The sequence below is a fragment of the Aspergillus bombycis genome, assembly GCF_001792695.1.
Source record: "Aspergillus bombycis strain NRRL26010 chromosome Unknown contig00072, whole genome shotgun sequence".
Classification (NCBI taxonomy): domain Eukaryota; kingdom Fungi; phylum Ascomycota; class Eurotiomycetes; order Eurotiales; family Aspergillaceae; genus Aspergillus; species Aspergillus bombycis.
The window spans coordinates 101,293-127,472 of record NW_019170074.1 but is presented as its reverse complement, the minus strand read 5'-3'; the positions used below and the strand labels follow the sequence as shown (position 1 = coordinate 127,472).

Here is a 26,180-nt window from a genome sequence, read left to right as displayed (position 1 = left end):
ACGAACACTGAGCGGACGGTGGACGCGACAGTGGTGGACTTGGAACAATGGGGTTTGGAAGCCGAGGACACCGAAGGGATGTCTCCAGATCACCAGGGGCTTCACATCTTGGATCGCAGCGAACCAATGAAAATCGCAGTTATTGTTCAGCATATTGAACCCTTCTTCAAATGCAGGACTGGGGCCGTTTAGGGAAAGATCAACGCCTGGGGGTGGGTCACCTGATAGGGCTACGAGATGGCGAAGCAAATCTTCTGGGGGCTTTGGCCCACCACGAGGGGTGAAAAAAAAAAGAACAAGCTGCCTTGGCCTTGGCCCCCAAACTAGTGAGGGTCCTTCAAAATTACTTCAGGTGCCCTGATCCCCTAGAATTGGTCAGTTCTACCTGGGTTGAGTCGGGTTGGGCCGAAGTTATCACAGCAGTCGGTGGAACCCCTCGTATCCACTGATTTTGAGCCTCCAGCAGGCCAATCAAGTTAAATTCAGCCCCTTCAGGTTTAATGACGGTCGTCGACGGTCTCTGTCAAAGGCCCATGAGTCAATCAGAGGGTGTCTGACTTCAGCCGCATCCTGGTTCCAGTCAGCGACTCCCTCGAAGTTCTTTGGGCCCCTTTTCAGGCTCGAGAATAGCTCGAGCGCAATCGCGTACATAACAGGATCTACCCCAGTCAATCCGCAAAATTTTTCGTAGTACTCTTTTCTCATCTCCTGGGAACAAGTCTTCTTCGCCGTCCCTTCAGGCCAAATAGTTGACCGCCTCCTCCTCCTCGCGTCCTAGAGAAGACTCCGAATCGCCACGATGGTGCGTGTCCTCCAGTCTCTCCTTCTCCTGGCGGCCAGCCTCTCCACCACATTTGCCGCCGACGATTCCACCACCGTCGTCCGAATTCTCAACGGCCACCTCAACACCCTCGCGTTCAACGACCTTCGAGGCAGTGTCGTTGGCGGTGATGCCCAGGCGACCACGTACGCGGTGAACTGCAAGGAGGGCTCTTCTTCGTGTCCCCTCACCAAGCCCATCACCATCACTCAAGGCCCTTCCACCTTCACCATGAGCGCGGTTTATACGATGACCACCATGGGTGCCAAAGGAACGGGGACGATCGTCCAAGATTGCGATATTACCTCCTCGACTGCCACTGCTGTTTGCTCCGTTTCGGTCGGTGCCGCGGTCCAATACAAAGGCCAGTCCACTTCTACTTCAATGGCCACCAGAGTGACTGCCACCGGTTCTGCTGAGGTCCTCTATGAGGAATTGACCGTCACGGCCGGTCTGGGCAATTTCAACAAGGCTGGTCCCACTGGCGCGGCTGCGACTGCGACTGGAGCGGCCGCAGACAACCACCCAGCTCGTGTGGGTATGGCTGGGGCTGCCGCGGCTGCTGTCGCGGGCGCTCTCGTCCTGTAGCGGATGCGCGTGGTGTGGCATCATTCGGTTGTATATGGTTCGATGTGATTTCAATCAGTGGTGACGACTGTGGACGACGCTTAGTACTTAATGATTCTATTAATACCCACTTCATAATGTTTCATATTTGGTTCTCCACAGCAGCTAGCGGACTGCACTGTAGCGTAGTCAGATTGTTCTGTGTCTCTTCGTATCCCGCTCAAAGTAGATACCAGGGTGAGCTGTCCAAGGTTGGATAGCACGCGTTTTCCGAAATGAACCACAATCTGTTCATGGCCGTAAAGCCCAGTCAAATGCGTAGCATTCGGACCGGTAAATCGATTTTTCCCTTGCGTGAAAGCATGCTCTTTTGGTGTATTTCGTGTAATAGCGACAGCGAATCAGCCTCAAGGATCGGCGAGCCAAGCGAGGCTGAGATGCGATCGGCAGACACTCGCAAGCTTCTCATGTGCTGGACTCTACTTCTCTTCTCCAGTTGCTCTCCGACACCACCCAGGCCATCCTGCTTCCAACTGCGATATGGGCGTTGACTCGACCAACCTTCTCGCAAACGAGGCTGTCGAGCTTTCCGAGAATCCCGAGATTGCCCAAACATGGACACGACATGGCACTTGGGCATCCACCAAAAGCTGGTATTCCCGAGCGGTCCTTCGCTCAGGAAAAGGCTATAATCGATTGCCCGGCAAGGCTCAGGATCCAAATCATTTTCATGGATGGCGATTTGGGGCATTGATTTCATGCATTCTGGTCGGAATATGCCTCGGCCTCAACCTCGCGGCCACCATCTATGTTCGGCTGACGTACCCTCCAAGCGGCGATAACCTGGGAATCATGCAGGAGAGCGATTGCGACCATATTCACAGTCTGGACAGCAGGCTGCACTACGCCCTGAATGTGATTGCGACCGTGCTGGTTGGTGCGAGCAACTACAACATGCAATGTTTGACGGCTCCGACGCGACGCCAGGTGGACCAAGCCCACGCTCAGCGCAAATGGTTGGATATCGGCGTCCATTCAATGCGCAATCTATCTTTCATTGGGAAGGCCAAGTTGGCGTTGTGGCTGGCTCTCCTAGTGAGCACTCTCCCTTTGCACCTCCTGTGGAACTCGGCCGTAGTGATGACAACCACCTTCAACGACTACAGCGGACTCGTTGTCACTCGGGAATTTTTGGAAAGCCGCAGTGACATTGGCCTGGATTGTACCAGTGAAGCGATGGAAAAATACCGACAGTCCGAGTTTTCCAGCTATGTCACTTGCTGGTTGTTTGATCAAGCCCGGAACAACCGCAGCAGCCTGACGCAGATGGATCCCAGTCGTTGCATCTCCACCTATACAGCCGGTTTAGAGGGACGGTCGTTCAATATGCTGGCTGTTACCAGGCAGAGTGATGCGTGGAATCAGTCTAAGATCTTCCCGCCTCCGAGTAATACGACTCTGCCTGTGCTGGCGTATTTCCATCCCCTGGACTATCCGGATCAGATTGAGAAATGGTGTAGTGGACTGTGCAAGCAATGGGGAAAGGATAATGATAGCCCAAGGTACTGCTTTGATGAGAACTGGGATGAAGCATCGGTTCCATTTGCCTGCCAGGAGCATAAGGTGAACGGGACAGGTTGGGCGCCCAATGCGCTCACACAAACGAGCGACTGGATGTGCCACCCCGATGCCATCTTATATGGCCAATGCAGCGGCTCTGCGGCAACGAGGAATGCCACAAAATGGGCCATTCTACCAGAGCATTATGAGATCGACCATTGCCTGGTAACGGAGTCAAGTCATACCTGCCAGCTGCTGTACAGCCCGATTATCCTATACATTGCGATTGCGTGCAATGCTCTGAAATTCAGTTCCATTCTTTTATGTCTTCTTGTCTCTCGCGAACCGACTCTCGCAACTATCGGCGATGCATTGGACTCTTTCTTAAGGTCCCCCGATATGGTCTCCAAGGGGCAATGCCTCCTCTCCAAAATGGATGACACGATATTCCCCGACCCAAGCGACATTGATCCTGCGTGGGCACAACGTTGGCAGCACGGCGAAGGTTGGCTAGGGCGGTGTTATCAAGGTACATCCGTGAGGCGCTGGGGAGCATGCATCCTCTTGTAGGTCCCATTCGCTCAGCAGATGGTTGACCGTGGCGAGGCGATACTAACTAGGACACTTCTAGGTGGCTCGCCAGCATTATCGTAGGCCTTGTTTTTCTCTTTAAAGGTATCAACCTTGTCGGGGCGCGGAACGCGTTCACGACGGGATTTGGCGCACTTAGTTTAAATGCCATCGTCAACACGTCCGGCTACCGAGGAGGTACGGCCGCGTCCATTGTCACCACGTCGATCGTAGCGAACCTCCCACAACTGCTACTCTCGGGATTGTACTTTATGTACAATGCTGTGCTCACGGGCATGGCATCCGCCTATGAGTGGAGTATGTTCGCCTACCAGCAGACCACACTTCGGGTGACCCTTCCCTGGGGAGCCCAGAGAGAAACGTATTGGTTACAGCTTCCGTGGAGATACTCTCTGCCACTCCTCGCCTGTAGTACCATTATACATTGGCTGATCTCGCAGTCAATCTTTCTCATCAATCTGAAAATCTACCAACCCAACAATGAGCTCTTGACACGGCCCAACACCCACTTCCCTAGTGCAAGTGATAGTGGCATTATCACGGCCTGCGGATACAGCCCACTCGCTATCGTCACGGCGCTCGCCGTGGCAGTTCTTATGTTTGCCGTACTTACCACAGTCAGCACCTTCAAGCTGAAGCCGGGCATCCCGGTGATCGGCAGTTGCAGTGTTGCCATAAGCGCTGCGTGTCATCCCCCAGAAGAGGATTCCGATGCGGCCGGAAAGCCTCTATCCTGGGGTGCGGTGCGGCATCAGGAGGGCGATCAGCCGGGACATTGCTGTTTGACTTCGCAGACTGTCGAGAAACCACGATATGGCGAGTTGTATGCGGGATAGATGAGCCGATTCCCACTTTGGAAACACACAACGTCTCTGTGGAATCTTTTGGGGAACATATACACTGTTATCTTCTAGCGATATTAACATTTAGGTACCTAGTACGTTGAAAGGCAACAACCCTAGGGGCCGACTCCCGCATATAAAAGCAAAGAATCGGCGCGATAGGCCAGAGACCATGCCAATGTAACCCCAGGGTTGGCCAAATCAATCGCCTTCTGCAACACTTCCATCCTGTGGTTTCGAATGCCTCGAGCGACCGGCATCATGACCGTCATCCTTCACCAACTGGGCTACCGATTGAGCACCTAGGGGTAATCTCCGAGATCATCTGGGTGTATACCATTGTGCTCTTTGCGCTGATGGTAGTCATATACCTGCTAAGAGCAATCAAGTGCCCTTGGAATATCGCTTTGCCGTTTTCCAGGTTGATACGCACGGCCTGCGCAGCCAGGAGTGTGCCAACTTTCCCGATTAACCATGTCCGCTTGGGCCTTGGTCTTTCCCTGTGCAAGTCAACGACACTGCATGGCTGAGAACAGTTACTTAGGTGGGCAGAATGCATGGGAGCTACGACAACAACTTAGACTTATACACCAATGCCGCGGTGTAGTTGGGAGAATCATAGATCCGCGAGTTTTGCAAGTACTGTTCACTGCGTTTCTTCTCATGTATTTGTTCATTCAGATCGTGAACTATATATTCAGCATCCAGTGGTTAGTTACTTGCGAAGTCTTGAACGTTGAATCTGACTGGAAGTCGCATTCTCATAAATGGCCAAGTAATGGCAGACAAGTGTAATTGAGATATGTATTGGACTACGACATAAAGCGACAATCAAGGAGACACCGCACGGGCCTGTACAATTGAAAGTCTTGGTATTGAATTGAAAATATAGTAGCCCACATTCTTGCCTGACGCTTGCAGCTGCCATCTTGAGAGAGATATTGTCAAGTCTAGATAGAAGTAACACTTCCCCAAAGGCTGGCTTCGCCAGAAGGTCCAAGGCCGACCCATGCGCTTTCAGCTAGGTATGCTTGATCCACATGATGCAACATTTTCAGAGCATATTCAGAAGCAGTTCCGTTCTGGTGCACTCGGACTTGTTCCTAGGTACAGAATGTCTTGACGTGAACCACCTAGTCGACGCTCGTCTCTCGGGCCCAGCCTAGGTCCACAGGTGAAACAACCATGTCCACGTTTAGGCACGGTCAGGCCCATCCTCAAACAAACAGGAGACCTCCATTAGCATTGATCAAGCTCCCCGTGGTCCATCTACTCCCTTCTTCGGAGAGAAACGCGACAATCTGAGCAATATCATCTACCTCTGCCACCCTCGGCGCAGCGGGCGTGCTCTGGATCACCCGATCCCACTCCTCTTTCGTCTCGGGGTCTTGGGTAGTAGAGGCCCACAGCTCCGTATTCACTGGACCGGGGCTCACGCAGTTGATGGTTGCGTTGTACTTATGTCCCAGCTCTTTGGCCAAGGATCTCGTCAGGCTCTCCATTGCGCCTTTACTTGCCACATATGTCAGACATCCCGGTTGCCCATCCCGAGCATAAACACTCGAAAGGTTGACAATGCGCGGCGCCTTTCCGAAATGTCGCGTCGCCTCCTTAATGAGAAAAACCGGGAAGCGCAGGTTCACAGCTATTTGACGATCAAAGGCCTCGTATGTCATCTCTTCAACGGGGTAGTCTTCTCGAGCACCGGCATTGTTGATCACAATGTCAATGCAGCCCCATCGCTCCGCTGCTGCATCGGCGATGTTTTTCGGTGCCGACAAATCATCTGCTTTGCCTTCGACCGCGATTGCGTCAACTCCGACACTCCGTATCTGCGACGCGACCTCTTCGGCCTGTTGACGGGAGCTGTTGTAGGTCAGGAGAATATTGGCGCCCCGACGGGCGAGTTCAAAGGCGATGCCTTTGCCAATGCCGCGAGATCCACCGGTTACAATGGCATTTTTGCCCTGCAGCGACTGTTGAGCAGTCATCTTTCCTTTCTATCGCTCTGGGAGGGAGAACTGGTGGGAGGAGAGGAAGGAAACGAATACGGTGGCGGGGTCCGACTATAAACCCGGTTACTTGCTTACTGGATGAATCGGAAATCCTGAAGAATGGTTATTTATAGGACTGGGTGGTGCATCAATCCACATCAGGTCGGCATGGCATCCGGTAGACCGGTAAGACAGCCGATCGGCGGGTCCCTCGTCAAAAAAGCCTTGGGCTATCATGACTGCGGGGGAATGGCGGGGATTGGGCCCGCTGATAACGATATCTCACATCCACGGAATGCGGTCCGGAGTCAGTTCCCCTTGATGGACAAGTGACTATGTGCAAAAAGAGGGAGGAGCCGTCGGGTTTGGAAACCGACGTGGGGGTCGTTGGCCTCCACATCTCTGAGGGGAAAGATATAAATCGCAGGGAGAGCCGTGCGACTCTAGGACGCAGGGAAATCTCCACACCCGACATTCCTCGTTCTCGTGCACACGATGAGACTCAATCGCACCATCTCGGTCGTGGGCTGCCATTGCGCCGGCGAGGTTGGCGATGTCATTGTCGGTGGAGTTCTCAACCCACCGAACTGCAAGACCATGTATGAAAAGCTCCTCTACTTCCAGAATGAAGCCGACGACGTCCGACAACTCCTGATGAACGAACCACGAGGCCGACCGGCCATGTGTATGAACCTCATCCTCCCACCCTGCGACCCCCGCGCCGATGCCGGGTTTATCATTATGGAAAGTGATGAGTATCCGCCCATGTCGGGCGGCAATACTATCTGCACGGCGACGGTGCTGTTAGACACGGGTATGGTGAAAATGACGGAACCTGTGACGAAGCTGGTCCTCGACACGCCGTCGGGCTTGGTCGGGGTGACGGCTGATTGTGAAGATGGGAAATGCAAAGCCGTGGCGTTTGATAATGTGCCTAGCTTTGTATACCAATTGGATCTCCCGGTCGAGGTCCCTGGCCTGGGGGTAGTGAAGGTGGATATTGCCTGGGGTGGGATGCATTATGCCATCGTGGATGCTCGGTCCATCGGTCTCAAAATCGCCAATGAGAATGGCCCAAAGCTGATTGAACTTGGCGAGAGAATCAAGCAGGCCGTGAGAGACACTTATACCCCAGTTCATCCAGAAAACGAGAAGATCAGAGAGGTCACGATTGTTGAGTTTACAGAGCCCCTGCATCAGGAAAATGGCCAGCGAGTCGGTGTGAATACGGTGGTGGTCTCTCCCGGAAGGTTTGATCGATGCCCTTGCGGCACAGGAAGCTCGGCCAGGATGGCCGTCTTGCACGCCAGGGGCGAGCTCCAGGTAGGGGAGAGCTTTGTCCACCAGAGTATTATCGGATCCACGTTCACCTGCCATATACGAGGAACCACCACGGTCGGCCAATATGAAGCTGTCTTGCCAACAGTCAAGGGCAGTGCGTGGATCACTGGCTTCAAGCAGATGGTCTTGGACCCGTCCGATCCTTTTCCGGCTGGCTTCCGGGTGGGTGATCAGTGGCATGCTCGTCAGGAGACGTGACAGGTTTCTAGAAGAAGTGTACTGTCCAAGTAATGCCTGGGATTGGGAAGATACTATTTTGTGAGCTTAGCGAAAGAGCCACCACAGGTGACCTAGTAAACGGGTGAGAAACAGTGAAAGGCTCCTGGGTGTGCACCTAGAGCTGTGTCCAGACTTTCTCACAGCTTTCCAAATTCCCTCCATGTTCTGCATAGTCATTCTTGTATGTAGATTCAAGATGTGTTAGGGCGATTCCAAGTCCCTCTGGTCGACGGGCGATCATTCTGGGTACAGCGTGGAAACCACTCCGTAACACACTCGTTATCCCATGAAATGCACAGTCAATCATCTTGATAATATTCGTATAGTGTCAGTGAATTCGTAGACCACGGTTTGCAAAGCAGGTCAAGATGTGGAAGCGGATCAAATTGGAGGCCAGCAACAGAAGCTGCTGCATGGTCATGCCACACTAGAAAAGAGTACGTTTGTTGTTCCTTTCCCTGTTAGACACTTAAGGCAACAAAGCAACACATACACCTGCTCCTATGGCTCAGTTGGTAGAGCGCATGACTAGTAATCATGAGGTCCGCGGTTCAAATCCGCGTGGGAGCATTTTCCTCCTCCTTGTTCTTTTTTTTCCTTCCTTGGTCTCGTTGTCTCTGCTCCCTGTTCCACTTTTCTTTGTCCAAAGGCGAAACGATGTCCACTGGATGGATTTCATTTTAGTTAAGCTTACTTCAAGTTGTTGCCATGCAACCTTCTTTTAACGGCGGTGATCCAGCCCTTCGCTCAATATCTACAACGTAGATATATATATACAACAAATTCAGCCGATCGAAGTTCTACTGCAGCTCCATTGGCAACCTGAAGATTCCGGGGGAATTACGGATACGGCAATAATAATGATGTATATCCAACGCTGTCCAGAACGGAGACCGTTTCGATTCCCTTCCTCTGTTCTTGTTCTTCTCCGGTCATCTCGGACTCATGGAGAGAAACCTCCGGAAGAACGACTGATTCCAGGCCCGATCCCTCCGAAGAGGGCAGGCGGTAGAGGGCGGGTCCATCCTGGCCATTCTTGTGTTTGTTGACTCGAGAGTCCGTCCTCTTTTCCCTTTTGCCTGCCCTGGAACTTCCTCCACCACCCCCTTTCAGGAGTTTGTCGGCTTCTTTTACACTGCGACACGATTGAATCGCGGAGCCTAGACATTGGACTGCTTCACCATGTAGGAAATTGTATTCGCCGACCGTCACATATCCTTATACTCCTGCAGCCAAACGAAGAGTAACTTTCCAACTGGACCGGACCCGACGGCAATAACCTTACCTGCCATCGGATAATCGGACGAAGATGCATGATCACTCGCTGTCAGCGTGGGCAACGTTTGGGAAATGATAAATCTGCCGAAGAGCGAGGACATTTCGCACTCTGATGTGCCTGGGGGTGGGGGGTTGGGGATGGCTTTGTCCGGCTTGCCTGGGGACCAAATCGGTTTTCCGGGTCGCTGTGGAGAGAGTTGCTGTTGTCGCTCACCGGCGCGTGCGCATCTGCGAAACGACTGCTATTCAACCCCCCGTGTGGTCCACCGAGGAGAGCTACGTAGAGGCAATGACGATGGAAGATGTGTGTGCTGGACAACCGCTATCGGCGGCAAGGCGATCAGCAGAAATCCATTCTCATGGATAGGAAAGCCTTCGCAAAATCTTGGCAAGCCTAACTGGCACCTGTAGATCTATCATGATACTGTAACGCTTCCCCTTTGCCCATTCGCGCCCCGAGATGTAAACGAGATCAGACAGGGCCATGCCGAGGGTTGTTTGCGGCTGCGTTGCTTTGGCCTGAGTCGACAATGGTCGTACTGAGATCCATGGGGACGCTCGATCAGTTTCGCCCATTGTAAAACAAATTTCCTTGTGGCTCCAAGTTCCGAGGCAATTACGAGGGATTCTTTCCCGTCAACTACAAATAAACGGTAGCGTGCATGTCGTCAAGGCAGAGAGCATTCTCACCTCTACGGCGAAGACAGATCATATATAGTGCCCCAAAAAGAGGGGGGGAGGGGGGCATGAGGCAGACCCAAAGTCTGGCGAACGCGCAGGTGCTGCAGCTCGGGAGATTTTCCTCGTGCATATCGACCAAGAGCGATTCAAGGACGACCTTCAGCCGTTCTCCATCGAATGTGGCTGGCGGATTATCCAGGGTGTCGATCAGTTGCCTGAAAAGCCTGCGGAATAGGATGCCTCTCGATTGTGGTCCCAAGCGCCTGATCAATGTCTCTCGGTCGGTTATGCAGTCGCGAGACGAGCAAGAAGGAAAAAAAATAAAAATAAAAATAAAAAATAAAAGCCAAAAACAAAAAGCAAAGCTATGCAATCGACCAGAGGGACCCTCGGGGCTCAAGGGAATCCATGAAGGAGCGAGCAGCCAGCCACCGACAAGGTTGCAGCAAGATACGTATGGCCGTAGCGCCTTTTTTAGTGCCTGACTAGCTACCATGGTACATCCATACAGGTAGGACTATTGGGAAGTTTCAAGATCCGTGCCGTAGAACGTGTAGCTGACATATTCAGCCCTCCATGCATTCCGCGCGAACAAATGGCGATCAATGGGTCTTCCTGCTCGTCGTTTGGCGGCTCTTGGCAGCGGTAGCGGTGCATCATCGATCAACAACGGGGCATCCATCCTTCCATCATCCCAGCTGCAGCTCGACTCCATGATGATCGTGCTGACGATGAAGCCGTACTTGCCGGTGTGGGCCACGGCATGTCGATCGTGTCGTCCATCGCGAAGGCAGTGCTATGGGGCTGAAGTCTGAACTGCCACGATGCGAAGGGTCCGTCCGACCATCTGGAGCCTGGACTTCCCAGGAGAGCCTCCGCTGCCGTGGGATGCCTGACAGGGCACAAGGCTGGCTGGCCCTCTGGAGGTTCGCCAACTTCGCCCTGAACTATCGCCACCGACGGGCATTTGATTGGCGTTTCTCCCGCGACTGACCCTAGTTGCCTACAGCCACCCCTCGGATGCCTTTTTTTCCTTTTTTCCCCCCCCTCACGTTCTCCTCCAACTATGTGGGTGTATGTGTGGATAACAACCGCTGGACTGCAGCCGAGATCGCCCATCTGATCCAAGTCAACAGGGGGTCGTAGGGCATACGTTCACGTGGAACTGCACGCATGGACTGAGTTTAAATGTCACTGAACGTGGCAGTATGTAGCATCAGACCCGTATTCTCGACTCGGAGCGAGTGAGTCGATCTCGACGTTTAGCCCCAATCCGCAGACGTCATTTCATAGCAATGGCCATCCATAGCGTATGACAGCAGGAGCCACTGACCTGCGACTTTTTTTTCTTTTTCCTGCTTGGAATTGGACAATGATTGTTTGTGTAGATTCGAAGTATTGTCCGCGACGAATGGTGAAGGGTGTCTCTCTGATCGATGCGGACAGGCCAGCCAGCCATCCTGGTAGCCCTAACAATGGGGGATTCGGGACAAATTGAGTTTGACTCAGCTGACACAGTATAGGATACGGACTGTTCCAAGCATTGCCCTTTTATGATTATTACTTTTATTACTTTTATTCTGATTCTTATTTTTGTGATTGGTGTTTCCGGTTTGTTTTTCGGCCGACGCTACATGGGCCGTGTGCGAGTTAAGGCTGAGTGGGATCTGAAAGTGTTCAGCAACTTCCCCCGTGGGCGAACGAACTGAACTGGAGAGAGGTCGATGGCTGCGGTAACCGACCGAACGACCACCTCAGCTGCCACAGCATGCATCGTATTCCGCGCTATAATTAACCTGAAGCATTGCGGCTATGCGCTGTGAACCCTGGATTGAAATCCGAGCTGGTTCAGGGCGCCCATGACCCAATCACCCGGGAGGCAAAGGCTTTTTTCCTTCACCCGTGGTCAGACTCGTGTAGCAGAAGAGAAGCTCATGTCAGATGCCTGCGTTTTAGGTTGGCAAAGGTGGCTTGCAGAATCGCGATAAGCATAGCGGCCAATAGTGGGCATGTGCCAGCTGCGAATATGCGAACGGCGCTGCACGCCAAGTCCCTCCCCCAGTGGTATAGAATTCCGACCTCGATTATGTTACTTAATCGTTTGCACGAAGGGATGGTCCTCGGAGCACAGGAACGCATGCCGAATCGTCGTAATAATAATAATTATTATTAGAGTAATAATTATCACAAAAACAAGATCCTGAGGAGACCCCCCGCCCCAGGTGAGTGACGATATATACCGATACAAAGCAAATCCCGTGGCAGGAGATCGAAACGCCGGGGAGCCGCCAGAGAGCTGGAGGAGAGAGCAAGCGAGGGTGCAAATCATGAATCGACAGAGGAACTATCAAAGCGGTTTCTATCGGAACCTCAAAAGGCCCCGTCCACCGACAGGCGACCTGGCACTGCAGAGGGCTGTCTGACACATTTCCAGAACCACAAGCCACGTCTTTGCTGCTGAAGGCCTGCCCGCAAACGTCATGGTCCCACCGGGCGACTTCTAGATAGACGGAGGAACAGGAAGGCAGCACACCATTGTAGAAGTCATGGGCCGCCTGGGGCGCCGAAGGCTCGCTACGCACTGGAATACACTTTCTGTGGGAGTCGACGTCCAATGACCGAAAGGTAGTACAACTCAATGTTGTGGGTTACCAAGTCGCATCCACTGATGTCGACGGATATGGCCACAGCCAGAAGTAGTGTGTAGCTGCAAACCCCGAAAGCGTAGTATGTTATCCACCGCAGTCGAGTCTCTGACTCCTCCCAACGGTAAACTTTCTGACGGGCGAAGGCGTGAGCCAATCCAGATACTGGAGTCAGCCGTATCCCGAAGGGCTGATGCTGCGGCGCGCGATGACTCGAGGCTGGCGTTTGTCCATACGGAGTCAAGAAAGATAGAAGGGGGGGAATACAAGAATAAAGAAAAATAAAAATAAAAAAAAAAACAAAGGGAAGGGGGGTAAGCCTTGCTATAGCCTGGGATAAAGCAATGAGAACAACTACATATATGGACTTGACCAGCCCATGCCAAAGCCCATATCTCAATGCTCGTTTTCATGTTCAGCGGTCCCTTCTTACCCAAGTGAAGTCACCGAGTTGTTATCACCAGATGGTTCTTCAGCCATGGCCTTATTCAATAGACAGATGGATCTGATGCAGCAGGCCAGAGCTTCATCGACTTTCAATCCCATGAAGCTGACGGTCGTCATCTACGACAAGTACTTTGAATCCACCCCGCTATCTAGGATGAAAGCTGATCTCTTGTCAAGCGAAGCGACAGTTAGTTCTCGACGAGCCGCATTCCATCGTGTCGAGGACGCACTGGACCTGCACGATAACATGAAGCTACCACACGTATACTCGGGCCTCGACCGCGAAGGACTCTACCTGGAAGGCGTGCGCCGGGCTCGCGTCATCACGCACGACATGATAACCCACGGCCATCATCATTTCCAGTGGTTGAACGAACGTTATCAAATATGCAACTCGTCTCCGTTCGGGATGAACTTTCTCATGTTTCGCAGAACGATCGAATTGCAGGGCACCGCGGAGCAACGGCGGTACTGGCTGCAGGAGATCGACCAGATGAGAATCAACGGGGCATATGCTCAAACCGAATTGGGCCATGGAACCTTTGTCCGAGGAATCGAGACCACGGCCACCTTCGATGTCGGTACCGATACCTTCACCATTCATTCCCCCACGCCGACATCGGTCAAATACTGGCCGGGCGGACTGGGCTTCAGCTGTTCTCATGCCATCGTGGCGGCGAGGTTAATCACACGCGGAAAGGACCACGGCGTGCATATGTTCATCGTCCAGATCCGCTCGCTGGAAGATTTTGCGCCCGTGTGTGGCGTGGAGCTCGGAGATCTAGGCATGAAGATGGCCTACAACGGGACGTGCAATGGCTACGCACGGTTTCATTACTTGCGCGTCCCAAGGAGCAGCCTGCTGGCTGCCCATGCGCAGGTCTCGCGCGACGGCACGTATGGCCAGGCGCAGACCGAGGTGGGCACCCTACCAGTATCCAAACGGGTATACTCAACCATGCTGGACACGCGGCGAAATATCGTGCGATGTGTCGCCTTCGGATTAGCTCAGGCGGTGACCATTACAGCGCGGTATTCGATAGTGCGCGAGCAGGGCCGATTGATGTTTTCTGATGCGACAGATGAAGAAGTAGCCATCGTCATGTTCAAGTCTCAACACTACCGACTGTTGACACTTATCGCACAATCCTACGCGATCCTGTTTGCCGCAAAGGACTTTGACGTCAGGTATGATCAGCTCGTCCGCGAACAAGAAAAGGATGATCACGCGCGGTTGCCATTCATGCACGCCCTCAGCACGGGGTTAAAAGCGTGGGCCACTACTATTGCCAGTGCCGGCGCTACAGAAGCAAGGAAGATGTGCGGTGGCCATGGGTTCGTTGCCCTGTCCGGCCTCCCGGAGATCGAGGGAACGGTTTCTGCCACCGTCACGTTCGAGGGCGAGAACTATGTGATGTGGCAGCAGCTGGTAGTATACCTGTTCAAACAGGTCAAGGCATTGTGCGGCGGTCAGAACGTCGATATCGAAGTGAAGGACTACATGGCTGGCGTCCGCACATACCTCAATGAAGAAACCCCCCCGTCTCGTCTTCGGGGCTGCGAGAAGGAAACGCTTTTCGATGGCTCCACATTGCTGTTGATCTATAAGGAACGGTCGCAGCGACTACTAGCCACTGCATACTCTTCTTACAGAGAGATGTGTAATCGCTGCGCTGCAGCAGAGGCGTGGAACACCTGCATGATGACCAGTCTAGCAGCCGGCCAGGCCTTCGTGGAATATATTGTCTTAGAATCCTTCCTGAAGCGGACATCATCCTCGGCGACACGGGACGCTCCTGTATCGCAGGTCTTATCGCATCTCTTCTGCTTGTTTGCTCTGACAACGATCACAAGTCCCACTCCGTCCTTTGCAGCGGGTTCTTTCCTGGAGCATGGACTGCTCACGCCGGATGAACTCAACGAAATTCGCGTCCGTATTAATGAGCTTTTAGCGCACCTCCTCCCCAACATCGCTGCCCTGACGGACGCTTGGGACTTTACCGATAGCAGTCTCTGTAGCGCGCTGGGTTGCGAGGATGGAAATGTCTATGAGCGGCTACTGAGCTGGACACGGCAGCTGCCGGCAAACAGCGGGCGAGCCGTGGAGAAAGCATGGGAAGCATCGGAGGGGATTGAGGAATTTTTCAAGGCAAGTCGATTGTAGAATGAGTCGAACGGGTTTCTGGAAGATATGGATTGACGAGGCTTCACTTGTATTGTGTATAAGGGTAATGGCTGTTGGAGCCGGTTCAGTATATATATAGGCCTACGTATCACGACCAAAGTCTGATGCCAGCCGTGAAATGTACATATTTGGCTGCGGATACGATTTTCCTTTTTGTTTTTGCTTTTGTTCCTCCTCTTTTATCCGAGAAACTGCTTGGAAGAATTTGGTATGGTAATTTGTCCTGGGTAGCACATGGGCGAGTATATGAACTCGGAGACGGATCCAGCTAATTGACTGCTTGAGTTGCAAATGGACATATGACAAGTATATAAGTAGCTTATAGACCCCAGAAGGGGGATAGAATGAACAGTGTGTGGTTTTCCAGATCACCCACGATCGCCATACAAAAAAAAAAAAGGTAATATTAACATAATGATTTGGAGGTACTGACAACGCCCGAAAGACAACACGAAATAGAAATAGAAGAGATCCTGAATCAATGACGGCCGCAAAACACCATCAAGAGCGACGAGAGAGCTTAACATCAATCCCCTCTTGTCGAACGAAGAAGCTGTTGTGCGTCTTCCAGTCACGGTGTGGGTGAGCCAACTTGATATCGTAACGTGAGATTAGTGTAGCCATCACCTTGTATACTTCGAGGAGACCTAAGTTCCTCCCAATGCATATGCGGCTCCCAGCGCCAAAGGCAAGGTCAGAATTATTCATCAACCGTAAGCGTGCCTGATACTCCTCCTCACTTTCCTGGGCATCGTCACGCAGCCACCTCTCCGGGCGAAACACGTCGGAATCCTCGCCCCAGATAGACCGGTTCCGACCAATGACATACGGATTCATGCCGACGATGCAGCCCGGAGGGATGTACTGGCCATTGGGTAGGGTGAGCCCCCCAGGTGGCACATACCGTTCCAGGGTCATAGCGACACCGGGATGCATCCGCATTGCCTCGCGGACCACCGCGTTGAGGTACGGAAGCGCGCTTGCCATGTGGTATGGTACGGCCGACGGGGCACCATCCAGGCTGAATTGATGGCCACGAACCTCCTCTTGCAGGCGCGTCCACACCCGAGGGTTCTTCAAAGCGAAATAAATGGCCGCATTCAGCGTGATGGCGGTGGTATCTGCACCAGCGATCATGTTGATCATGAGGTACGAGATGATCTGGCTGTCATCGACAACGTTGGGGTACTTGTCTTTGGCGTCGATGAACCGGTCTAAGAAATCGGGCTTATTTGCGTCGTGGTAGCTGGTGTCTTTGCCCTGCAATCGGTCCAGCAGATGTTGTATCGAGATGCTGGTAATATTACCGAAGGCTGGGGGCCCAATTCGATAAAGAGGATTCTTGTCGAGCAGATGGTCCAAGACTGGAAGTTGTCCAACGAGAGAGAAATAGTCCATGGCAGTGTCAGAGATGGCGATGGTGCCGTCGAAGTCAAAGCCATTCTTGAGATAGCCGATGGGCTCGCTGAAGGTGGCTTGTCCTACCACGTCCCATGTGTCTATCACAATCAGCACTCATCACCGACGGTCTAGGGAAAAGGTAACCCTACAGAACAGTAGCCACTGGTCCAGCGGGCATGTTTTGTCCGCGTTCGATCCATCCATGAACTCCGCTTCCAGCCTCTGACAGAGGTAGTTGATCACCTCATCCACATGGGGCTCAAGGGGCAAGACACCGGTCAAGGAGTAATATTTAGCAATCGGTCGCTTTTGCTGCGCGTGGATATCGGGGTCACACTCGCTGAATAGGTTGTAAATAATTCGGCCGTTGCTTTTGGCACTGCTGCCATGGTAAAATTCGGTCTTGCGATAGTCCCCTTTCGTGTTGTAGATTGTTTTGAGCATCTCCGGTAGATCCAAGTCGACGACATTAGGGGCGATACGCACCACTGGGCCGTATTTCCGGTGAAGCTCATGGAGGACCACCTGAGACTGTCCCTGCGTGACATGGTACATCCGCCAGAGGTTGGTCCATCCTACGATCGAGAGGTTAATGACGACAATCAAGGCCGATGCGACGCGGCAGAGCGTCCAAGCACTGGCGCGAAGGGCCTCCACAACTTACCCGCGAGAAAGGGTCCAGGGATCGTGCGTAAAGGAGAAATGAGATAGGTCGCTAGATACCAAAAGACCAGGGCTATCCACAGTGTGCCAAAGAGCGAGACGGCGAAGCCTCTTAGGCTATAGTCGAGCGCCCACGACAGGGTATAATCCATTTTGGGAATCAGTTGAGGATGAAAGTCCCGGGAGATGAAACAAGCAAATAATCTCGAGAGACCAGGGTCAGAGTATTCCCGGTATTTAGAGCGTCTGCGACAAAAGTTCACGAGGGGATCCCCGTATACAATTGGCCAATGCGTCTGCCATCGACGCTATGATGCTGGGTCCAGAACACACACTAATGCACGCCGTGCGCTATGAAGACACCCGTGCCCACCCCTAGAATTTCTTGACTGCTTCACTTGCTCTTCCCCGACGCCAAAGTACCTTCTCATTGGAGCTAACAGCCCATCTATTGGTTCTTCCGGAGCCTGCATCCGCTTGCCCCGAGAGGCTCGTTTACTATTTCGGGTGAGATCTCCACTCCATGCGTCTCTCCCACCCGGGAATTTGGATAGCTCCACTGGCACAGACCGACCGCCGTTGCGCTACGTCGAACTGACAGGTAGACAGTGGATACAGGCACTGACAGAACTTTATTCGCAGACCAGTGGACCCGTACGCGCTCAAATATGACCAGTATCCGGGGAGCGAAGTAAAGCTTCTTGAGAAAGACGGAGATCGCAAAATAAAAGTACAAAGTAGTGAGCGAGAAGCTTGGACCTATAGGACGTGAAGGAGGGTGTACAGTATCCCTCCTGCTGTAACTCGAAGTTAGTCTAAATGAAAAGGAAAATACGGGTTGTTGATAGTTCACAGGTGAAAGGGAGGATGTGCGTCAAAGGTACTTTGTACAGTTCAACCGCGTATATCTAATCTTGTTCACACTCTGCCCTCGATGCCTCCGTCTTCCAGTTTGATTCCACCTCCTTTTACCTGTCGCACAAGTTGCGCGTTGCTGAGCCAGTATTTTCTCCTGTCGTAGTTTCCTTCCCAAGTGCGTTCAAGATGCTGGCTGGCGAAGGGGTCAAGGCAATCGCAGTGATGTGGGTAATGGCTATTATCTCCTTCATTCTCGTCCCCTTACGGCTGTACACGAGGATCTTTATCGTCAAAGCTCTGGGGTTGGATGACCATGTCTTCAATTTGGGCTGGGTAGGTTTCTCTGAACGTCAAGTGACTGTGTATCGATCCTTAACGCTCGATACCAGGTGTTTCTCCTCTTATATACGATATTCACCACCATAGCCGGACATCACGGGTTCGGACAGCCAATTACTAGCCTCTCCATGGATGAAGCCGTCCAGGCTGTGTACATGGAAATGATCGGTCAGACGTTCGCCGTGCTGGGGATGGCCATTGCGAAGCTTTCACTGGGTATATTCCTTTTGCGGATCGTGGTGAAACGATGGCATCGCGTCTCGATTTGGATCTCGATGGTCAGTCTATCAGTTGTTTCGGTGATGACGGCGATTATCTTCTGGACCCAACGCCTTCCCTCTAGGGCAATCTATGATCCTCGGGTGCCTGGCCGAACTATTGTCAGCGTTACCCCATTCTCGGTGCTTCTTGGTTGTACGTTACCCTTGCGGACCATTCCAGCCCGACGAATTACTGAACTTTTTGTTTGATGCTTAGCATGGTGTGCGGCGGTCGACTTTTACTTCGCCATTCTGCCATGGATATTCATTTGGGAACTCAACATGCGGTTCAAGGAGAAGATGACCATCGCTATTAGTCTAAGCTTGGGATTCATGTCAGCCTTTCATGTCTCTGAAGATCGATAATCTACTAACGTGCATCCTGCAGCGCCGGTATCTGCGGGATCATTCGCACCATAGAGCTTGGCGGATTGTCGAGTGCTAACTACACGGGTACGTCTGTGGTGACCCACCTCTGTTTCGCAAAGGACCAAAACAGCTGATATATGCTGATTCTCTCTTTCGGTAGAGGACACAGTTCCGCTCATTATCTGGTCCGCGGTCGAGCTTGCCGTGACCCTTATCTGCGTCGGCATTCCCACGGTCCGTCCCCTTTACCGGTACATTGTCCACGGATCCAGTGTCAAAGAGTCCCATGAAGCCTACAAAAGGCAAGATGAAAGTGGCAGTGGCAGTGGCAGTGGAAGCCGTAACAAACCGACTTTTGCGATGCCCATGCGGAACTTCGCTCGGGCGGGTCGAAAGGACGAATTGCTGACCACTACAACGACCACTGTCGACGTGCCCGATGCGAACGACAGCGGACCCGATTGGAATAGTCGATCTTATGTGACGGGCCCCGGGCAGAATGACGAAGAATCACTCGTGGCCACTATTGAGGAAGAAAATTCTCGGTACATGGATCAAATATGTGTGCGGCAGGAAGTGCATGTAGAGAGAAATTAAGTTGCAGGAAAATACACGGACTCATTTGCAAGTAGGAGAATTTCATTCGAATACTTAGATTAAAGAAACTCGACTCCCCACCCTTGTCCCATGCTTTGTCGCTTCCTAGCTATTCTGTCTTAAGTGTTGTTCCAATGTGTTCGGAGGTAATTCGGTTGCTATACGGTTGGAGTACTCGAAAATGCTACTCATTTGAGACACTATAATACGTGGAATATAATATAGACATGGGTATAAGAATACAACCGGTCTCTGGCTGTCTCCGAGGACAGGGAATGGCCTGGCCTCACAATCAACTTAACCCATCACATTCGCCCTCGGCTGGCCCGATGACTACGGCTCAGTATATCCTGCCATTGACCAACGAGATCTCGTTGAGCTAGTGTGTACATTGTTCTCTTGCGTCAGATGACCTTCCCCACGACCGTCTACAGGCGGGAGATGCTTGTATGAAGCCGTTTGCAGGGGAAGGAGCCATCCAAAGGCAGAAGGCCGAGTGGCGTTGTCCACCGCGTGATGCTGGGATTTGGAGTGGATTGAATTCAGTACCTTTGCCTCATGCCAAGCAAAATTCCCCACAGAAAGGCAGCCCGCTCGTTGGCTTGCCACTGAAGCTCAAACGTTCGCACTCGCTCTCAGTGGTTACTGCACTATTGGGTGCCCACGGGATCAATAAATGGACCTTGACCCATTCAAGTAACTGTGGAGACGATCGCTCATCGCTCGGGTTGATCTCGCCTTTCCGACGTGGTCCAGTCTGTTGCAGTAGCATGGCCTGGATTCCAATGCACGCCGAAGATAATTGTAATTTTTTTTTATTTTTTACCCCTTTAGAAACTATTAGATAACCAGTTCCCTCTCAGATCAACCGTTACGTCCGAGGAGTGACGAGTGAGAATCTGTGCTGTTAGTCAAGTTTTGGACGGGTTGCGTGCCCACTGCAGCCAGGTGTAGCCGTGGCACCACAACAACATCCAGCCCTGGATTGTGTGGTGGGACCAAGATATGAGAACCAGGATCTATTGGTACGGAGGCGTTTCCGGAGTACTACCTGCAGAGTCAATTCCTGCGGACATCCGGGGTAGGATCAAAACTAACCAGTTGGAACGATGGTTTGGCAACAGGGGTCTATCAAAGTTTCCAGGACAGAGAGGAAGCGACTAATCCAACCAGGCAACTGAACCACCGGAAACAAAGGAAAGGGAAAAACAAAAACACACCACAAACATCGAAAATGACATATTTACAACAAGGAAAAGGGGAAATCACCATGGGTGGGAGATGGGGAAGTCGATCAACGGAGGACAGTCTGAAACTCACAGACATGAATGCATGACGCGACGATTTCTTCTCCACCCAAGCTTCCTTCCACAGACCTATGAAAAGCGTCTCGATGCAGAAAAGAGGGGGATCAACAACATTCTAGGTTGGTTGTTCCCCAGGATTTCTCCGCAAAGAATGTTTAGGGTTCCGTGGATCGGGTGACCGAATCGGCCAACCGCATTGTCTGATCGTCTCGTCATATGATCCAGCGCATGACGTCTTCCATCAATCCACCAACGCCCCAAGAATGACCGAACTGAACGATTGTTACTCAAGGGAAGTCAATAAATACCGGTCGTCTTCTCCCCCCCTTCCGTCTGCCTGGTCAGTCCATTACTTCCTCACCTACTTCATCAATCTTCAGTGACAATTCCAGGCTCATCGCCCACTTATATTATCCTCTTTCCCGGGTCCAATTCCAACCCCTCCCCCCCCCACACACCCTATACACCATGGACGACATGAACAAATACAATTCCAAATGGGTCGAGTTCCATATTCGGGACCACATCAAGGACGGCGAGATCTCCGTACGACACACCGTTATCGAAGAGTATGTCCGTCCTTTCGTTCGACCAAGGCCATTGCTAACCTCTCCCCGCAGCGGCGAGTTCCACAATCCCAACGATCGTAGAAAATCGCTTCATGAAGACGAGATCGACGATATCGTGATCCCTGCCGACGGCATCGGCGAGATCTGTGCTCACGGACGTAGAGGCAGTGAAGGTCGTCTGGACCTGTTCCACGGCGACGCCAAGATTTGCGAACTCCACTGGGACAATCGTGAAGGAAGACTCGTCAACCTGGTCGAAACGCTGGACAATAGTGACAAGTACAGGGTCGAGCATGGGGGATGGAGCCCAGAGGCAGGACCTCTGGGCCATGTTTACGTGGATGTGTGGGACAAGAGCAAGAGCAAGTAGTCTCCCCCATACCTGATGGTGTAGTCTTTTACGGGTGTAGTCTTTTTCTTTTTCTTTTCATTGAGAGTTCAACTTTTTTTTTTTTTTTTTTTTCTCCCGCCTCCATGTTCGCGCGAGATGTTACATATCATGATATCACCAGAGAAACCTCTATATTAGGAACAGAGCTCGATTGATCGATCAACCAACAATTCCAAGTAATCAAGACGCTGGTAGCCATGCAATTGCATAATTGTAGAATAAGCGGGTCATCAATGATCTGGCATATGTCCATCGATGTATCTCAGCCACTGCTCAATCGGTATTCGATAGTCAGTGAAATAGACAAGAGCGTCGACCGGCCCCGCGACCCGCTCCAGTGTTTCCATATCTGTGATGTGATGTGATAAAAATCTCTCCGAATGCTCTCGTGCCGGAACACACTTGGGAAAGGCGTTGAAATTCTCCACCGGTGGAGCTACCGTTCGTAGGCGCTATCATATCCGGTTCAATGTTGTTGTTCTCCTGTTTTTGTTGTTATGTCTACTGTCGACCAAAAGCACTGCCTGTGTAGGTCTCGAACTACATTCCATGGATACCCGCTCACATTCAAGAGCCTTACTCTATTTAGATGAGATCTTCTTCTTCTGGGAGTGATGTGTACTTGGTCTCCATAATCTTACACAGGGGATCCACATCTGTTCGCACCATTCTTAGTGCAATAAGTGGGGGTGCTTGGACTCGAAGCTTTCCTCTAGTGTTTCTCATGTCTGTTAATCAAGCCCTTCCCACATGGACTGTATATATGGGCGGCACTCTGGAGAAGTACGAGGTGCGAAGTACGGGGATCAGTTATTAGAACCCCTGATTCCTACATCATGTGTCACTAGGAAGGGGCCTCCTGCCATCTCGACGGATGAAGATGAAAGTACCACGTCGCAACATTGACCAATACTACGTTGGCAATAGACCGAGGCAACCAGTTTCTTGGCAAGCTAAAACACGAGAAAACTTCGCGTTCTTCTCTCCTGTCTTGGAGGCAATTACTCCTTATTGTACACGCTCTGTGTGGAATTTCGGTTGCACTTGAACTCCTATTGTGCTTGAACGGTATTCCTTCTTTCGATTTTGGTTGCTGCTACTCCACCCCTTGGAGCGGCTGAAGTGGTCATAACTAATAAGATACGATTTTAAATTCAGGGCGTCTAGAAGGAATCTGACTTGCACGTCAAAGGTGGAAGGTGTAGCGCCAGAGTGAATTGCAACGACAGGCATGTCGTCCTCTAAGCCTGGGCGCTCGTCGCAGAAAGGTTCAGGTAATGACGGTTGTATGGGGCTTGGGGATGCGGCTTCCTTTGTGAATAAGGTGAAGGTAAGGATCTCGTTCAAGAACATGGTATCTTTGTATCCCATGCTAAGTACTTGCCCGCCAGGATCGGTTCGCTGAGCGCCCGGAACTTTTTACCGAGTTTCTTCTGATCTTGCAGGCGTACCAGCGGGAGTCGCTGCCTTTGCGGAAGGTGTATGAGCAGGTCGAGGAGCTTTTTGACGGGGAGCCAGATCTGATGAAGGATTTTAAAAAGTTCCTGCCCGAGGCTACAGCCTACAAGCGATAATCGGGCCCCTTTGGTTGTTGACCTCAATGGCCAGTAGGTAGACCACCTTACATATCCATCTCGTCGGCAGTGCTGACATGCTGGATAGGTAAAATCAGCTGTGCTCCATAGGTTTAAATGATAAATATCCAGGAGCAAATATATCTACTTCAAAACAGTGAAAACACGAGAGCCGACGTCGAAAAGAATGTCTTCGTAGTGTCACTCGGTATGATGTCGAAAGCGGCTGTGTTATCCATGGCTGGATTGAATTCTGCGAGAAACCAGAAGACCGAATGATTACGCGTGGTCTAGTGCTCATCCTGAGATCACAATAGAATGTGACTCATGCTCTCGATGTCCAAGATGAACGGGTGACCATCATCCAACAAATCTCCCCCGAGCAGATGCAATATCACACTTAACCTGCCTTGCGCAAACCCTACTTTCCGCAACGCTATTGTGACCCCTACCAAGGGAAGCTGCTGTTGCCCAGTACAGAATGTCCAAATCACCCGAATGCGAGCGGAACTTTGACATTGCTTATCGGCAATGGGAGGAAGAATCGGCAAGGTGGTTCGATCGCGACGCATGGGACAAGGCTCTCAAATCGTGGATTACACCGTATCTTGAAGAAAGAAATCTTGGTTATGCGATCTTGCAGCGGAGGCGTCGCTTACTCGGTCTCAAACCGGTGGCACGCTCGAAACTCGAAGGCGAGTCTCAGGAAAAGCCGCCAGGCGACAAAGAAGCTTGCGACCCGCGCGAGGGGAAATGGGAGGATGAAGTCAATGAGCTGATGGAGGCATACTGGACAAGCAATAGGGCCTTGCTTACTATGGACGAGACAATGCCTCTAGCCATGAATGTGGTGGAGATTGCACTTCTCCGTTCTCACCGAGATCGATATGGCCGCCCGTACAGTTGGGTCATGGATCGTTTGCCATGTGCGGACACCGGTGGATGCTGTGGACGCGCTTGTGGGTGTTGTGAAAAGCCGCTGTTGACATACTACCGCCCATTGATCTATAAGTATCCCAATGGCAAGATGGAAATGGGTGTATACGGCCATTGCACGGCTGAATGTCCTTGCTGTATCCAAGTTCGACACCGCTACCATCCTCACCCACGCCTGCCCAAGTCGGCTTTCTAGATCCTGTCTGGATGGAAAGAAGGGAAGCTGGAAAGAATGGAAAGTGCACCTCTTGCTTTGTATCATAAATCCGTGGCTTTTGCTCCGTTTCTCGAGTCTTCCCTTTTGCTTAGCAGACGAGAGTTGACCATTCATTTCTTGTTCTAATATACAATACCAAAGGCTCTCTCTCTCTCTCACTTTCATTATCTTCGGGTGGAGACAGGAACCATCGGTTTGTCGTGTTGGCTTGCGTCCTCGTATACTTCTTCGCGCTCGGTGACCTTATCTCGACGCCGTATACGTTGTCGCTATGGTTTGGCTCGTCGGCATCAACCAGTAATCTTGTCGAGGTTATGGTTGCGAGATCAACCGGTTCTGCCTGGAATGGAGTAGTTGAGCTTGCATCGAGAAAATCTAAAGGTGAGATCATTCTTACTCTCACTCGACACCGTCCGCCCCCCGACACCAGAGATATTAGCTAGTAGTGGCATTCCCAAGAAAGGAAAGCGATGTTGTTGGGTGCTCTGCACTGAAGAAAGGATACTAGTTATTTGTATATGTCAGCCTCTCCAAGGCTAAACTGGCATGTCATTAGGGGCTACCACATACTACTCCCTAACATGTAATGCAACCAATACTGCCTGAAACAAGCAGGCCCCATTACAAACCGACGTTCGTCTCGAACGGTCACACCCCTGTTGCCAACCTCCTTACAAGTTACTGAAAGTCTGGCAAAGATATCTCGTCTCCTTGGTGTTACTACCCCCACCACCGTTGTTGCGGCTCCCCAGGAGTAATCTTTGATACCCATCGGGAACATGAGCAATCGAACCTGTGTCCTGACACGACACGTAGGGATTCCATGTCCAGGGCTAGGGATTTTGATGATCCCCGAGCCCCCATTGTGCTCAAACTGAAGGGATATCCCAAGGCGTACTCGTCAATGGAGGAGCTACAGGAGTTTGGCTCGTTTACTCCATGCTAAAGGAAGCATGTGGGGCTTTTCCTAGACGAGCTTCCATAGAGTAGTTGTGCGATCCATGGAAGACAGCATATGTCGGCGCAACGTAGGACATACCCTTGGTGGCTCCGTGTTCCATCTCATTTGTGTATATCGTCACCTCAACCATATCATCGATGCTGAAGGTAGGATCAGCAATAGGTATCGTTAGACACCGAAGAGCTGCTTTCGTGGCCTGCCGCTTGCCGTAGCGAACAAACCACCATATTGACTCCGTTGCCAGAGCTACACCAATGATTAATGCCACATCTATGGAGGGCATATGGAGTGCGGTGGGTCCACTGGTCAGAACGCCGCAACATGGCCCTTAAGACATTGGGTGCGATCAGCTGGCCAATAGCCCAGCATATATTGACATGTGTAGTTAAAACAGTCGAGTAACGCTACCGGAAAGCCCGTTATTGCTCCCAGGACCCCGAATACTCTCCTACAATATTCAGCACGGCTCCACGAGCAGGCTGTTAAGGGAAAGCCCAAGGATTTCTTCCACAACGGCTCTATTGCAAAGCGTGTTCTGCCAGGCCGCGGACAACTCATGGTTATCGTT

At 51.7% G+C, this 26,180-nt stretch overlaps 10 protein-coding genes across 10 annotated transcripts; 8 read left to right on the top strand and 2 right to left on the bottom strand.

Annotated features, from left to right (window-relative positions):
- Nucleotides 1-799: 799 nt before the first annotated feature.
- Nucleotides 800-1,408, top strand: ABOM_008719 (putative GPI anchored cell wall protein; the record flags this gene model as incomplete). The annotated part of the gene is made up of 1 exon (XM_022535848.1): nucleotides 800-1,408. One exon carries the CDS (start codon nucleotides 800-802, stop codon nucleotides 1,406-1,408), a length of 609 nt encoding a protein of 202 aa, XP_022387038.1.
- Nucleotides 1,409-1,927: 519 nt separating this feature from the next.
- ABOM_008718 (uncharacterized protein) lies at nucleotides 1,928-4,374 on the top strand (the record flags this gene model as incomplete). Its single annotated transcript, XM_022535847.1, has 2 exons — nucleotides 1,928-3,513; nucleotides 3,579-4,374. 2 exons carry the CDS (start codon nucleotides 1,928-1,930, stop codon nucleotides 4,372-4,374), a joined length of 2,382 nt encoding a protein of 793 aa, XP_022387039.1.
- A 1,223-nt stretch (nucleotides 4,375-5,597) lies between these two features.
- ABOM_008717 (SDR family NAD(P)-dependent oxidoreductase) lies at nucleotides 5,598-6,371 on the bottom strand (the record flags this gene model as incomplete). Its single annotated transcript, XM_022535846.1, has 1 exon — nucleotides 5,598-6,371. One exon carries the CDS (start codon nucleotides 6,369-6,371, stop codon nucleotides 5,598-5,600), a length of 774 nt encoding a protein of 257 aa, XP_022387044.1.
- A 498-nt stretch (nucleotides 6,372-6,869) lies between these two features.
- Nucleotides 6,870-7,913, top strand: ABOM_008716 (proline racemase family protein; the record flags this gene model as incomplete). Its single annotated transcript, XM_022535845.1, has 1 exon — nucleotides 6,870-7,913. One exon carries the CDS (start codon nucleotides 6,870-6,872, stop codon nucleotides 7,911-7,913), a length of 1,044 nt encoding a protein of 347 aa, XP_022387045.1.
- A 5,103-nt stretch (nucleotides 7,914-13,016) lies between these two features.
- On the top strand, nucleotides 13,017-15,149 carry ABOM_008715 (putative acyl-CoA oxidase; the record flags this gene model as incomplete). The annotated part of the gene is made up of 1 exon (XM_022535844.1): nucleotides 13,017-15,149. The coding sequence occupies one exon, from the start codon at nucleotides 13,017-13,019 to the stop codon at nucleotides 15,147-15,149; it is 2,133 nt and encodes a 710-aa protein (XP_022387046.1).
- A 522-nt stretch (nucleotides 15,150-15,671) lies between these two features.
- On the bottom strand, nucleotides 15,672-17,386 carry ABOM_008714 (cytochrome P450; the record flags this gene model as incomplete). Its single annotated transcript, XM_022535843.1, has 3 exons — nucleotides 15,672-16,669; nucleotides 16,721-17,146; nucleotides 17,236-17,386. 3 exons carry the CDS (start codon nucleotides 17,384-17,386, stop codon nucleotides 15,672-15,674), a joined length of 1,575 nt encoding a protein of 524 aa, XP_022387047.1.
- Nucleotides 17,387-18,278: 892 nt separating this feature from the next.
- Nucleotides 18,279-19,657, top strand: ABOM_008713 (uncharacterized protein; the record flags this gene model as incomplete). Its single annotated transcript, XM_022535842.1, has 5 exons — nucleotides 18,279-18,425; nucleotides 18,482-18,845; nucleotides 18,909-19,026; nucleotides 19,080-19,144; nucleotides 19,221-19,657. The coding sequence occupies 5 exons, from the start codon at nucleotides 18,279-18,281 to the stop codon at nucleotides 19,655-19,657; spliced, it is 1,131 nt and encodes a 376-aa protein (XP_022387040.1).
- A 1,775-nt stretch (nucleotides 19,658-21,432) lies between these two features.
- ABOM_008712 (aegerolysin family protein) lies at nucleotides 21,433-21,903 on the top strand (the record flags this gene model as incomplete). Its single annotated transcript, XM_022535841.1, has 2 exons — nucleotides 21,433-21,533; nucleotides 21,585-21,903. The coding sequence occupies 2 exons, from the start codon at nucleotides 21,433-21,435 to the stop codon at nucleotides 21,901-21,903; spliced, it is 420 nt and encodes a 139-aa protein (XP_022387041.1).
- Nucleotides 21,904-23,155: 1,252 nt separating this feature from the next.
- ABOM_008711 (protein sin3b) lies at nucleotides 23,156-23,498 on the top strand (the record flags this gene model as incomplete). Its single annotated transcript, XM_022535840.1, has 2 exons — nucleotides 23,156-23,254; nucleotides 23,316-23,498. 2 exons carry the CDS (start codon nucleotides 23,156-23,158, stop codon nucleotides 23,496-23,498), a joined length of 282 nt encoding a protein of 93 aa, XP_022387042.1.
- A 481-nt stretch (nucleotides 23,499-23,979) lies between these two features.
- On the top strand, nucleotides 23,980-24,630 carry ABOM_008710 (uncharacterized protein; the record flags this gene model as incomplete). Its single annotated transcript, XM_022535839.1, has 1 exon — nucleotides 23,980-24,630. The coding sequence occupies one exon, from the start codon at nucleotides 23,980-23,982 to the stop codon at nucleotides 24,628-24,630; it is 651 nt and encodes a 216-aa protein (XP_022387043.1).
- Nucleotides 24,631-26,180: the final 1,550 nt, after the last annotated feature.